Source organism: Asparagus officinalis, chromosome 9, assembly GCF_001876935.1.
Source record: "Asparagus officinalis chromosome 9, Aspof.V1, whole genome shotgun sequence".
In the NCBI taxonomy this organism is placed as follows: Eukaryota; Viridiplantae; Streptophyta; class Magnoliopsida; order Asparagales; family Asparagaceae; genus Asparagus; species Asparagus officinalis.
Genome location: NC_033802.1, coordinates 58,196,183 through 58,211,532, shown reverse-complemented (window position 1 = coordinate 58,211,532; position 15,350 = coordinate 58,196,183). Strand labels below are relative to the sequence as shown.

General features: G+C 36.5%; 1 protein-coding gene and 1 pseudogene across 1 annotated transcript; both read right to left on the bottom strand.

The window, feature by feature from the left end:
* Positions 11,698–13,045, bottom strand: LOC109823480 (annotated as a pseudogene).
* On the bottom strand, positions 13,556–14,368 carry LOC109823479 (glutathione S-transferase T2-like). The gene has a single exon (XM_020389760.1). It carries the CDS (start codon positions 14,366–14,368, stop codon positions 13,556–13,558), a length of 813 nt encoding a protein of 270 aa, XP_020245349.1.

Sequence of the window (15,350 nt, the reverse complement as noted above, 5' to 3'; positions counted from 1 at the left end):
ATCCAACCTCCAACATGTTGTTTGTCTACAATAAATAGAAAACCATAAATATCAGACAAACAACATTAGTCGTAAATTATTTGTTAAACATCATCAAAACAAGAAGGCCAATAAGACTATCAAGTTACTTAAAATAAGAATAATCTATCAAAATTATATCTAAGGAATATTAATACTCATAAAAAATAACTAGATGAAAATCCTAGAATTAAATAAGCATGGCCTACACTCATCAAAATCTTTTTCACCAATTTGCTCTCTCTAGTTGGTTATCTTAACATGATCACTTTAAGTACAAAGAGAGCAAATAAAAACATAAAAAAAATTAAACTAGTTTCATCTAATCCTAGATTTCCTACAAGAATTAGCTACTCATATTGTAAAATAAAAACAATAAAATAAAATGTATACTAGAAAGCATAAAGGAAAGTAAATCTAAATTATAAAGCAATACAAAAAAGGAAATTAAAGTTTAAAAGAGTAAGAAAATAAATCTTCACTATAAAGCATGAAATAAATCTTCACTAGAAAGCAATATATCTAATCTACCAATCATGGAGTTAAATACAAAAAATAAAATCTTAGAATAATTGCAATTATAAAATAAGAAATTAAAAAAAATAAAAACTTACATTGCGAAGATTGGCCCATTGAGGAGCAATTCTTCATCTGCATCATTAAAAGAAAAGAAGAAAGAAAATTTGAAAGAGAAATTGTTTATTTGTTGTAAATAAAAAGTTTACAATTTGGAACGTCTTCTCAATTAAGAGTAACCCACCTCTCTAAAATAGAGTTTATTAAAAACTTTATATCCCTTACCTTCACTCCATCACCTATTTATAAATAACAAGAATCTCTCATAACCCTAAGATTTGTGGCCCCCTACATAACCATCACAACCATAAGATTTAGCTTAAGCCTCAAGTAACCTTCGTAACCATAGGATCTCTCAAAACAATCTACACTCTTAATTCAAGATTTGTGAGATACTATGTGAGCTTTCATTTCTCTTGTATTTAATTCATTTAAGGCTCATGGACTTCTCTTGAATGCTTTTGGGCTTCTTAGGTTTTGGCTCGGCCTTCAAATAATTAAATATATATTAATTAAAGTTAGATTTCTATCATAACATGCTATTGCTATTGAAATTTCTATAATCTGCTAATTTAGATGGCTCTATCTCATCGAGATATGCAATTTTCAAATATATTATATTAAATTCTGCTTTCCGGATTAGGAGATAATGTCTTTTCTTTGTGGTTGACCATCCTTAACGCAAGTTTGACTTAGTTTCTTTCTAGATTTGATTTGATGCTCAATTGTAAGACAAATTATTAATAATTACTAACCAAAAAAGTGACGAGTACTGAGATTTTGCTTCTAGACATGGTCGTAGGCATTGAACATAGGTAATTTGTGCTTCAATAAGAGATCATTTGCACTCGAGATAATTTTCATTTGAGCTCTTATTTGTTAAACCTTTTTTCCTATAAATACACACGATATTAGCAGTATATTTATTTAATAAAATAGATAATAAGGATATAAAATTATAATAAAATATAATAATTAGCTTAGGAAATATTAAATTTTGGCCTCGACAAAATTATTTTCCAATAGATTAAAATTACTAAAAATGGTTAAAAAAAATTGTTATAGCTTACAAAATCATAAATTTCGGTCTCCATAAATTTATTTACCAATGAGTAAAAATAACAAAAAAAGTAAAAAAAACCCATGGGTTATAGCTTATGAAATCGTGATTTTGGCCTCTACAAAATTATTTGCTAACTGTTCAAAATGACTAAAAATGACCATAAATTATGGGATATAGCTCAAAATCATGATTTGGTCTACATAGAATTATTTATCAATAGGTTGAATTGACTAAAAACAACCAAAAATCATGGGCTATAGCTTGTAAAATTATAAACTTTAGCCTCTACAAAATTATTTGATAATAGGTTAAAATGACTAAAATTTGCCTTAGAGCTGTAAGTTATGGTTCATGCAGCCATGAATTTTTTACCTCCTTGGAAATACTTGTCAATAGGTCAAAAACGACTAAAAATACTTAAAAACCATAGGTTATAGTTTATGGAATCGTGTATTTTAGCTTCCATGAAATTATTTTCCAAGGGGTCAAAACGACTAGAAAATATAAAAAATCATGGATTATAGCTCACAAAATTATGAATTTTGACATGCAATAAAATTATTTACAATGGGTAAAAACAACTAAAATAGCCAAAAATTATGGATTATAGCCTCATGAAATCATCAAAATTAAAATTAACCTCAGTGAAATTATTTGCCAACTAATCTATTAACTAGATATGACAAAATATCGTGGGTTATAGCTCGCAAATCATGAATTCGACCTTAACAAAATTATTTGCTAATGGGTAAGAAATAACTAAAAACGGTCAATAGTTGTGGGTTATAACTCACAAAATAGTAAATTTTGGCCTACATGCAATTATTTGTCAACTGGTCAAAACTACTAAAAACGACTAAAAGTTGTGGGCTATAGCACACAAAATCATGAGCTTTGGGATCCACAAAATTATTTGCCAACTAGTCCAAATGACTAAAAAATCATGGGTTTAAACTCATGAAATTGTAAAATTTGGCATCTATATAGCATTTTGCCAACGGGTCCGAACAACTAAAAATGGTCAAAAGTTGTGGGTTACAGCTCACAGAATAGTGAATGTTAGGCTCCACAAAATTATTTATCAATAGGTCGAAACTGGTAAAAATGGTAAAATTTTATGGGTTACAGCTAACGAAATCTTGAATTTTAGCATCTGCAAAATTATTTCTCAATGGGTCAAACTAATTAAAAATGGCTAAAATCATGGTTGTGACTCATGAAATAGTGAATTTCAGTCTCCATATAATTATTTACTAACAGGTTGAAATGACTAAAAATGCTCATAAAATTGTGGGTTATAGCTCTTAATATCTAGATTTTCCGGCCTTCGTGCATTTATTTGTAAAAGAGTCAAAATGACAAAAAATCCAAAAATTGTGGGTTAGAACTCATAAAATCATATATTTTGGCCCTCATAGAATTATTTTCTAGCGGGTTGAAATGACTAATGATGACCAAAAATCGTGGGTTATAACTCATGAAATTGTAAATTTTGACCTTTATAAAACTATTCTCTAACTAGTCCAAATAACTAAGAAAGGTAAAATTTCCTTAGTTATACTTCACGGAATCATGAATTTTATCCTCGACTAAATTATTTGCCAATGGCTCGAAACAACTAAAAATAACTCCAAATCATGGGTTATAGATCATAAAATCATGAATTTCGGCCTCTGTGGAATTATTTGCTAATTGTTCGAGATGTCTAAAATTGGTTAAAAATTATGATTTATAGCTTATGAAATCATAAATTTTGGCCTTCACAAAACTATCTGCTAATTGGTTCAAATGGCTAAATTAGAAAAACAAATCGAGGGTGATAGCTTATAAAATTATGAATTTTGGCAACCACAAATGTTTTATTAACCGGTCAAAATAAATAAAAATGGTTAAAAGTTATGGGTTGTAGTTGCGAAATAGGAAATTTTAGCCTTCACAAAAAATAGGTGAAAATGATAAAAAAAATGACAAAAAATTAAGTGTTATAGCTCACAAAATCATGAATTTTTGTATCTGCAAATTTATTTACCAATGGATCAAAATAATTAAAAATAATCATAGGTTATAACTCATGAAATCATGATTTTTAGCCTCTCAGAAATCACCCAAATCATAGGTTATAACTCATGAAATCATGATTTTTAGCCTCTCAGAATTATTTGCTAATGGGTCAAAATGACTAAAAATGCTAAAAATTTATGGATAATAGCTCATGAAATAGTGTATTTTAGCCTCCTCAAAATTATTACCAACTGGTAAAAATGACTAAAAATGCTAAAAAATTAAGGTTCATAGCTCACAAAATCATGAATTTTCTCCTGTACAAAATTATTACCAATGGGTCAAAACAATTTAAATGGCCAAAAACTACAATATAGCTCCCGAAATCATGAATTTTACCTATGTAAAATTATTTTCCAGCTATTCAAAATAGCTAAAATTTTGGGTTTTAGCTGATAAAATCCTAAATTAATGCCTCCGTGAAACTATTTGTCAATAGGTCGAAACTACAAAAAAGGGCCATAAATCATGATTATATCTCACAAAAATGTCAATAGGACAAAGAGAAGATGATCAACATTATCACTAAGTCAAAGAAGTTAATCCGATGCCAAAAAGAAGCAAAGGAACATGCGAAGGAACTCGCGAATCGACGAAACAAAGAAGTATGAAAATTGACGAAACAACTGAACAAGGCACGCGCCAACGTGTCTCACCTGTGAGACACCTCAATGTGTCTCACATGCGAGACACTTCAGAGTGTCTCGCTCGTAGGCGAGACACAATGATGTGTCTCGCACACGCATCAGTGCCTCGCCCGATCAGCCTCCCGACGACGTGTTTTTTGTCAGATTTCTGGTGATTCATTCATTCTAGTGGCCTCCTAACTGCCTTGGGGTTATCTTTAAACATGGTAAAGTCGTTATTAACTGAAGATAAAGGCCAAATCACGAAATCTTATCCGCGAACATGGCGTTCAAGCCCAATAAATACCCCCCTTCATGCATTCGTGAAGGGGACTGAGGGGTACTGACGAACATGTGAGAGAACCACGTTATCCATAGCAGAACCATTATTTAGAGAGAGAGAGAGAGAAAGAGAGAGAGAGAGAGGCGAGGCCTTAGTGGGTTTTTGAACATAAAGGGAAAATTTCGAGAGATCCATAGCCTTCCACCCATTTCTTTGAGAGAAGAGCAGTAATCTCACTTTGTTGAGGTTATTCACTTATTTTCTAAGTTTCCTTGATTAAAACAAAGAACACCGAGCCTTCTTTTAGATCAACTCAAATCTTTTATATGACGGTCCATGGATCAAAGCGTCCCTGGTACAGGTAAAGATCCCACGTAAGCAGCAACCGATAAATGATCATGCGTGTGTTTCTAGGAAATTTTTGTTTGTTTCATTTGTGTAAGCGAGAAGTCTTATAAAAATGCTAGACTCTCTTTGAATTTGTAATTGATAAACAATTGTAGTGGATTCCACAATGAAATCAATTTCCAATACAAACACGCTGGCGACACAATGGAAGATAACGGTCTCTTTGCCAAGGTTGTCGTGTCACAACCAAAGATTAAGATCCCGGTTGATGCAGAGGTCGAGTACGAGTTTGACCAGGCCAAGTTTGAGGAGTATCTCTCCTCGTCTTCATCAAGATCTTCCTCGTCCTATAAGTACAGGAAGTTTTTGCATTGAAGAAGGTATTGCAGTCTTCAAAGGCTGCGGGTGATGACTCTCGCCCAACTATTGTTGAGGTTTCCCCTCGAAACACCCACCGGCATCCAACGAAGCAGAAATTCTTGCTTGCAATAACTCCTCTTCAGTCAAGGAGTTATTTGTTGAAGGCACGCCAGATCTGACAAAGAGGGCTCGTTAGAGGCAATACCAACGTCTCGCACGTCATCTCGCCAAAGCCTTGGAGCCGGATGACAAAATTTGTTATCACGTGGATCTAGAGTTTAGGTGGCATCAATCAACTCAGCCACCTCAATAGCAACCAATTGGCTCTTCCTCCAAGCTGTCAGCCAACGAATAGGTCCGTGTCAAAAAGACTCGTTCAATTCTCGAGGAACGCATTCGAAAACGTCGTGCACTTCTTACGCATGTGCGTATTCTTGTGCAAAAGACACAAGAATTATAGAAGGAAGAGGTGGCCAAAGAACCATGAAAATCACGCCAAGTCTGGATGCCGAAGTCCAAAACGGTGTCGAAATCAACTTGGAAGACAGCCGAAAAACTCACTCTAAAATATCTCACAGGCTGAGACACTTCAAAGTGTATCAGCCATGGTTGACACACTCCGAGGTGTCTTGCCTAAAAAGCTGCTACCGCAGCTATTTCTTCGCTTCCGTCAGCCTTCGTTCATGTTCCGGTCTCTTCCGTACCTTCGGTGAAGCCCCATAGTAGTCTTGATCTATCCAAATTCAAGATAACGATGGAAAATCATCTTGGTCCTATGCATGAAGATTAAGGCAAAGCTCTGGCTAAAGAACGCTTGGGTCCAGTGAATAAATCCCAAGTGACTCTTCAGACTAGGGGTCCTACACGTCCTCCCGTCAAGTCAAAGCCATCCCTATTTGAGAAAACTCTGATTTCCGCCTGCTTGGGGGTGTGTGTCAAAGTCCAAGAGCCTGTTGAGGTTTTATACCCACAAGAGGGTGGTTCCAAGCATGTGACTCTTGAGAACGCCAACAAGATGACACATCCCCGGAAGAAGACGTGTCCATTTGACAACAATGTTATACCTGGGAAATTATGCCAACACAAGATAGGTTGCACTGGCCATCATACTGACGAGTTGTACTATCAGACGAGTGGTACGAACAAGTCTCGAAAGAGAAATGCTCAAGAAAGAAACTCTCACTGTCCTTGTGAGAGGCTTATCAGGGTAGTATTATCAGAGTGTACCTACTCCAAGACCACTCCGCAGAAGGTCTCGATTTTTGAAAGACTTTCCACTGAAGCGTCGAAGCCCAAGCCAAGGCATTTTCCTAAGAGAAGATTGGTTGTTCAAGGTGATGAACTCCCAAAAGTCACTATCAACATGGTTGATAAAGGGAAGTCAACATGATGTTCTAGTCCCGACTCTTTGCCGTTGATATCCCAGTGTTTAACTCAGTTGCGCTCCGGAACTATCACACGTAAGGATTATCAGAGGATGCAGAGAGGGCTATCCTCAGATGATGAAGCATCGAATGATTGCTCTATAGTCACCTTAGATGACACCATATCTAGCACAGGACGAGGTCAAGAGGCATTCATGATCACTACTGAGCAGTTAGCTCAGATGCTTCAAGACGCTTTAGCCAAGCAGAAAGAGGAGCTCAGAACTAAAATAAAGATGGAGATAGAGTTGAACATGCAGTGCATGAGGGAATTACATGCCCAACAACGTTAGTCTTTGTCAAATCAGCAGGGTGAATCCATTAGTCGCAATACTACTAATGAAGAAGACAGTGAATCAGAAGTGGATGAAAATGTCAATACTGATACTGCTCCTAACAACAATAACACTGGGGGTGGTCCTGTTGAGCCCCTTAATCTCATCAGCAACCCCAAAGAAAAATGCTGGCGAAGACAAGAAGATGAAGGACCTCGAGAGAAAAATCAACGCCTTAATGTCCACTCAAGAGGTGAAGAATACTGACATTCTGTATCCATACCCGAGAGAGTGGGAGTCAATTCCATATCTGGCAAAATTCAATCTAATTAGATTCACGTCGTTCAATGAGAGAATCTCAGCCACTCAACACCTAATTTATTTCAAGTCCTACTTAGGCGTGATCCTTGGTAATGAAGCTCTGATGGTCCGATCATTCGTTGGAACCCTTCGCGGGGCTACCTTCGATTGGTACCACCATCTTAAGCTGGGGAGTGTTAACAACTAGGATGACCTAGAAAGCTTGTTTCTCACCAACTTCTTCGATGACGAAACTAAAGTGTCGATCAAAATGCTCTTTGATAAGAAGTAGAAAGACGAAGAGTCGGTCGATAACTTCGTCAAACACTTCCGGAATAAGACAATGAATTACCGATATTTGATCACAGAGGAGTTCATCCTCCAGACTTATCATAATAATCTCTCCTTGGATGTGTTGGAAGCTATGGGAGTAGCAACATTAAAAACTTAGAAAGAGTTGAAGGTGCACGGTGAACAAGTCGAACGATTCCTCAAAAGGAAGAAGGAGGAGAGAGGCCAACCGGCCACGGGCGCTCTGAAACAAAATTTCATGCCTCATGGTAGAGGGAAGGTGCCAGTGACTATAGTAGAAGCAAATCAAACATTTCAACTACAGTCACAACAGCAAGCGTCGCAGCAGTCGCTGTCTCAATGGCAGCAGCGACCTCAATGGCAGCAGAAAATTTCTAAACCAAACTTCCCAAAGGAGTATTCCTTCAAGGAAGATAAAGTTCCTACTATATTTAAATACCTCCTAGAAAAAAACAAAATCAAGTTGCATCTAATCACTAACCAATAAGAAGCCAAGAGGACAACGGATCCAAGATATTTGTGCATTCCATAGGCTGGTCCATCGCCCCACCAAGATGTGCTATACCCTCAAGGACAAAATTCAAGCCTTGATTAACGTCGGCATCATAACTGGTAAGCAGCCCAAGGAGAAGAATGTGGGTGCTAATGTAGTATCTATCAACTTTGGCTCAGTCTCGTGTCGTGGTTCCAACCAGAATCCATATCGAAGGTGTAAATGAAGATCGTCAATAATGACCCTCATGGACAACGCCATAGGGGGCTTGTGTCGCATATGACCCCTAATGGTAAAATTCTTTGGGTCCATCTAGCATTCTAGACTCATCTATAAAAGAATAAGTCTGAAACACTTTGGAGAGGGTATCTGTAGACGTTAAAATTTGACTATAGGTTCTCGCACGCAGCTCGAGATAAAGAGAAGATGATGAATATCATCATCTGAGTTAAATAAGTTAATCCGATGCCAAAAGGAAGCAAAGGAACATGTGAAGGAACGTGCAAATCAACGAAACAAAGAAGCATAAAAATTGACAAAACAATAGAATAAGGCACGAGCTAATGTGTCTTTGTAAGAGTGTCAGAATGCCCGACGTGTATATTTGTCAAAAAATTCAAAGTGATGCTAGTATCCATTAGAGGAGTAATAATATTTGAGTAGGCTAATCTCTTCTTGACCAAGCCGTATCACCAATCTCAAGAAGAGTAGAGCAATCTCTAAATATTTATTACCTAGATACATATTAGAATCACATTGTTGGTAAAAAAATGGTGAGGTGCATGCTTCCAGAAAACTTTTTCTTTCTGTTAATTACTCTTATTAAAAGAAACCCCTTATTAGTAGAAAGAAAAGAATTAAATAGACATTAAAAATCAAATGTAGGGAGATATTAGTTTTATTATCTTTCTAATGTATTACAAAATTAAAGAGAATGAAGACGGGATCTTGGGTCTCCAGACAATGTTTTGGAGCCCTCTTCACTTTCAATATGAAAAATGCAGAGGACCTTGTTGTTGTTGTTTTAAACTCTAAGTCTCTTTTTCTTTTCAATCTCTTCTTCTTTTATCTATCTTTTCTATCGTACTTTTTGTTCCCCTTCCTTTTCTGATGAAAGGAATGTCTTTTTATAGGGGAGGGTCAGGGGAAGTTATCACTAGGTGTTGAAAAAGGATTGGTGGGGGAGTTATGATAACTTCCTTACCAAGATTGTTGCATTCGTTTATCATAATAAAAAAATTTCTTTGCTTTTCATTTCTCATGTGTCTATCTGCTTATCTTTCATATTTCTAAAATAAGTATAATGGAGAGCCCATATCTTTTCAAGTTGAAATAAGGTTCGTATGAAGGTCGAGTTAAATTTTATAGCGAAGGCTTATGATCACATGAGAACTCCTAAAGTTGACAGACATCCTCATGTTTGAGAATTTGATCAATATGAAGCGGTGAGGCATGCGTTCTTTTGTGTTGGATTAGTAAAGGGTTCACATACTCTCAAATTTACATAAGGTGCTGTCATCCTCAACTTAATTTTTATTTATATGGGGTACTATCCCTCATATTAATTTTGATTTATATGAGGTACTACCCCTCTCATTAAGTTTTATTGATAAGGTTTATTGAGCTCATCAAATTTGACAATTATAAGGGAAAGACGTACCTCTCCGAATTTATTAATATGGAGGGCTTACCTTCCTTAGTTTAGACTTATATGAAGTACTATTCTTCATATTAGTTTTGATTTTTTTATGAGGTACTATCATCCTCACAAAATAAGTTTTATTTATAGGGCTTGTTGATAAAAACAATTTTTTCGTGTTTACAAATTGGCCCAACTTAGCTTACGTGCTCATTTTTTTAACCGAGTGTGTAAGTCCAAGTTTTTCTTTTTGTTGCTGTTATGCTATGACTTTTTTTTGTTTTAGAAGGCTTATGATTAGTTCATTTAATTCAAATATGAGGAATCCTTATCTAATTAAAATTATTAAATTAGTAAGAGATAGAATCCAATTTAAAAAATGATATTAACAAATTTTAAGATAGAATCCCAACAGACTTTGATAAGAAAATGCAATCATACCATTATTAGGCTTCACATAGCTATATATATATGTATGATGTTACATTAGATTGGTTGAGGAAGACTATAGCCTACAGGTAAACATCTTTCCTTCTCTCCTCTGTCCCTTTTTTTATGAGAGAGAAAAAAAATGTTACTATTCACCGGTTATTGTTTATCTGGCTTACTGTTCACCGATTACTGTTCACTAGTTAATGTTTATCCTCTTTCCATTACTGTTCGTCGGATCACTTTTAAAATACTGTTCATCGAATTACTAGTGATTATTGGTTATCGGAATACTATTTATTCGATTACTGTTCACCGAATTTATTGGGTTATTGTTTATTAATTTTTTTCGACTACTGTTTATCCTGTGTTACTTTTTTTCAGGTGCCCTCTTTTTTTTAGATCTCTTTCGTTCTTTACTCCTGTTTACATAATTTATCTTGTATTTATTTTTTTAATTAATTTTTTTATTGTTTATCTTTTTTAAGGTCTCCATGTTTCTTTTTTATAACAATAAGACCTTTTGGCTTTTTTTTAAAAATTCTGATATAGTTATTTTATTTTATTTTATTTTGTAGGTTCTATTGTCGATCCACTACATAAATTGTTGAATAGTTTCCTATTTTACTACCACGAGGTAATAGAATTTTGTTATTTCTGACTTAACGTTAATTAGTTGATATTCTGTATATGTTTTTTAATAGTAGCTCGTGGAATTACAGTGAGTTCTTCTGGCAAGAATTATATATATATATATTTTTAGGTATATAAAATGGCATAGCCATATTTTTCTTATTGATGTCAATAAACTTGTTTATATGTACAAGATATTAAAATCATCATTACTATATTTGAGGCTTATACATGATAAGAATCATAGTATGATATGTTTCCTTTTGCTTTTTTTGTAAGAGTGTACCAGGATGTTAATTTAAAATAAGTTTTAGAAATCATAGGCTTATCCTTTGTTTTAAAACTTTATTCTCAAGGTGTCATGGGGTTCAAGTTCGGAGGTCAAATTCCAGAACGGAGGACCATGCGTCTCGAAAGCTTTATGCTTCGAGAATAAAATTTTTTAAGGCGGGCCATGATACAAAAAATAAATTTTAGGAAACCCTTAGGTCTTGCTCTCTAAGACCATCTCCAGCAGGAGGTGAAATTTCACCTCCTTCTCTCCTGCCACATCACTTTATTTAATTCAATAATCTTCATTTCCCTATCAACTCTACAGCAGGAGATTTTTCAGAAAGTTTTTTACTTTATTTGGGACCCACCATAAACCACATCACTTCAACATATACCCCACCATATTTATTCCTTCTTTTTCCTATTTTATATATATTACTATTTTATTATTATTATTATTATTATAACTCATATATTTATAATTATAATTTATTAATAATTCAATAAATAATATATAATATTTAAATATATATTATTAATTTAATTTTCAATAATATTTTTAAATTAACATAAAATAACACACGATTTTATTAAGCATACGGAAAACCAAACACACCCAAATTATTGAAAACAGGCCAGAAAACACACACTAAATTGGTAAATCTAATCGGAGGTTGTCCCAAACTTCTGCCAAATGTGCTCGATGAGATCCTTCTTCAGCTGAATATGTTGGGTCTTATCTCGTAGTTCCGCTCTAGTCTGATTATCTGCCTCAGATCGGTGTTGAACATGGACTTGAAACTCCGGCAACACGTCTGTTTGAACATTGAAAGAGGCGCTAGAGCTAGCATTGTTCGACGGTTCAAAGTCGATATTTTCCCAGTTTCGCGAATACGTATCTCGTTCATCCTCTACTATCATGTTATGTAAAATAATGCACGCCCTCATTATTTTTCCTAAGACATCAAGATCCCACATTCTAGCTGGTTGGCGGACAATAGCGAAGCGTGCTTGGAGTACCCCGAATGCGCGTTCCACGTCCTTCCTGCATGATTCCTGTTGTTTGGCAAAAAATTGATGTTTGTTGCCTTGGGGCATTTGAATTGACTGTACGAAGACAGGCCACTTAGGGTAGATTCCGTCGGCAAGATAGTATGCAAGATTGTACTCCCGCCCATTCACGGTGAAGTTTACCCGTGGAGCTTGACCAGACTCAATGTCGTCAAAAATCGGTGACCTATCTAGTACATTTATGTCATTCAAACTACCAGGAAGCCCTGAAAAAGCATGCCATATCCACAAATCATATGACGCAACTGCCTCGAGGATAACTGTTGCCGTCCCCTTGTGTCCACTAGTAAACTGCCATTGCCAAGCCTTAGGACAATTTTTCCACTACCAGTGCATGCAATCAATACTTCCAATCATCCCTGGGAATCCACGTTCCTGTCCAACTTGGAGCAACCTCTGCAAGTCTTCCACATTTGGTCGTCGTAAGTATTCATCTTGAAACAATGCTATTACCCCTTCGCAAAACTTGCGAGTACACTCGATAGCAGTGGATTCTCCTATCTTGACGTACTCATCACAAGCATTGGCTGCGACTCCATATGCGAGCATGCGTATGGCAGCCGTACACTTCTTGATAGGCATTAACCCAAGCTTGCCCGCATTATTGCGCCGTTGTGTGAAGTAATCGTCGTAATTTGATATAGAGTCCACAATTCGTAGAAAGAGAGGCCTTTTCATTCGATACCTGCGTCGGAACTGGGCGTCAGTGTAAGTGCATGACTCGGCAAAGTAGTCGGCCATGAGTCTCTCATGCGCTGCATGATGATCTCTATGTATGGATTTCCTCTTACGTGGTTGTTCGCTTCTCCTTTGTAATTCTTCAAGAAGTTCTCGCTGCCTATCAAGTATTTTTTCTTCCATTTCCCATTGTTGTTGGAACTCTTCTAGACTAAACTCATTTAGGAAATGATCCATTGGATGCTATGATTTTTGAAATGTTGATAGGTATACTTATGATGTGCATCTGATCAGTTTATATAATGAAGGGTAGTTGTTCAAATAATTGAATTCACATGCAATTGCAGAGACATGTGTCATAGGGCATGCATGTGCAGAGAGTTGTCAATTCATATTTTGTATTATTATGCAGGTGTAGTCATTTCATCCTTTGTATTTTTTGCAGTGAAAGGTCAATTCAACATTTGTTTGTTTTTGCAGTGAGTAGTAATTGTATCTTTTGTACTATTATGCAGTGAGAAGTCAATATCAATCGGCTTTATTGAAACATAAACAACAATTTTATTCAAACATAAACAACACTTTTATTAATACATTCAACAAACATAGGCACCCACACAACTCCAAAATTAAACAAACGGCACACAAAAACATCAGAAAGAAAACACACAATCATAACTCCCTGAGAAAGTCTTATTTTCCAAACAGGTTCTTCCTCAACATATTATAAGCTTCTTCATCTTCATCGTCACGATCTGGTTTGTTTTTCAAGAATAACCACATCTCCATATTCTTGGAATGAGCCAGGTTATTCATAGCTGAAGCAGTACTTGATCTTTTCTCTTCAAATTTTTCATGAGCACTGACTAGCTTAGATAACTCCTCCTTAATTGCCCCCTTTGATTTCCTTGACACAGATGTTTTACTAGAGGAAGCTCTAGCTTTATTCTTTGCCACGTCCCTACCCTCTGGACGTACAAGGGTAGGAGTTGATGATTCAACATCCTCACCACTACTCTTTCTTTTAGAGCCACTACTACCGGATGCATTTCCTCCTGTCATATATTTGGGTTGATTACGAACCACCTTCCACTCATCCACCAAATTAAACGTCGTACCTATTTTCTCAAAGTACAACTCTCTTGCCTTGGATATGTAGTTTTCATCGGACCAACCGCTACGCTTCTCCCTACATGTAGTACTGTAGCAGCCAATGAAACTGGATATCTTTCTGTTGATGTCTTTATAATGACTATGGCACTGAGACACAATCCTCTCCTTTCCACTTTTGGCGTTCTCATTCACGTACTGTGTAATTTTACCCCAGAAAGTTTCACCCTTCTGGTTGTTCCACAACTCACTATCATTACTAACGTAAAAATAACCAGTTAGTAAAAGTATGTTGTCTTCGGTGGTCCAAGTTTCATAACTTGATCTCTTTGCTGATTGTTGGGTTGGAGGGAGAAAACTGTGAGGAGTATCCCCACCAACATTTCCCAAAGACATTTGGGTAGAAAATTCTGAGATATCTGTAGATCCGCTACTAAACCGGGGTGTGTTCGCGGGGAAAATCGTTTTCATTGACGTCATTGTTTTCTTAAGCAACAGTTTATCGGTTACAAAAGATCCGGTCTTTTTATAAGATCCGGTTACAACAAAATCAAAGAAAAGAAAAAAAAATTACAACTTTCCTTTTCTCGAACAAATCGCAAGATCCTGTTTTGCGGTCTCTTGCCTGTGTAGGTTCTTCGCCTGCGCCGGGGTTAATCCGTGGACCACCGCGCGATCTTGATCCGGTCGGATCTACACGGTATGATGGGTGCTATTTCACAAAGAAAATAACAGCCGAGGGGATTATTTCGCCAAGGAAATAATAGCCCTAAGTAATCGAAATCGACTAAGCGAAATCGATACTCTTCTCGGGATCAAAAACCAAGTTTTGATCCGGAGGATAACTGTGTGGATCTCAGATCTGATCTCTCTCGAACTCCTGCGTTATTTGACGTGGACGATCACCAAGAACCAGATCTGAAATATCTGAGTCTTCAAAGCTCCAAAACTCCAAAGTTCAGTTCTTAATCCGGCAGAGTTTCACCTCAAAAGTTCCAACCCCTTCAAAATGAGCCCTCCTCCTCTATTTATAGGCCTCTCAAACCAGATCTGGGCTCAGATCTGGGCCCAGATCTGTGGCTCGGCCAGGTGGCTCCCAGATCTGGGCTCAGATCTGGGCCCAGATCTGGGCCCAGATCTGGTGGCTCGGCCACCGAGCCACCCAGAGGTGGCTCGGTCAAGGCCGAACCCTCCTGGTGTTTGGTTTTATGCCCGTTTTCCGGTTTCGCGGTTTATCCGAACTTTATTGTTGATCTGGACTCTGATTTGGCAGTCCGGATCCTGATTTGGCAGTAAATCCGCTTCGGTGTTGTGGTCTAACGATCCTGCTTGGATATATCGCCCGATGGTTCGTTGGTTTGTCGAATCACCGTGCTGA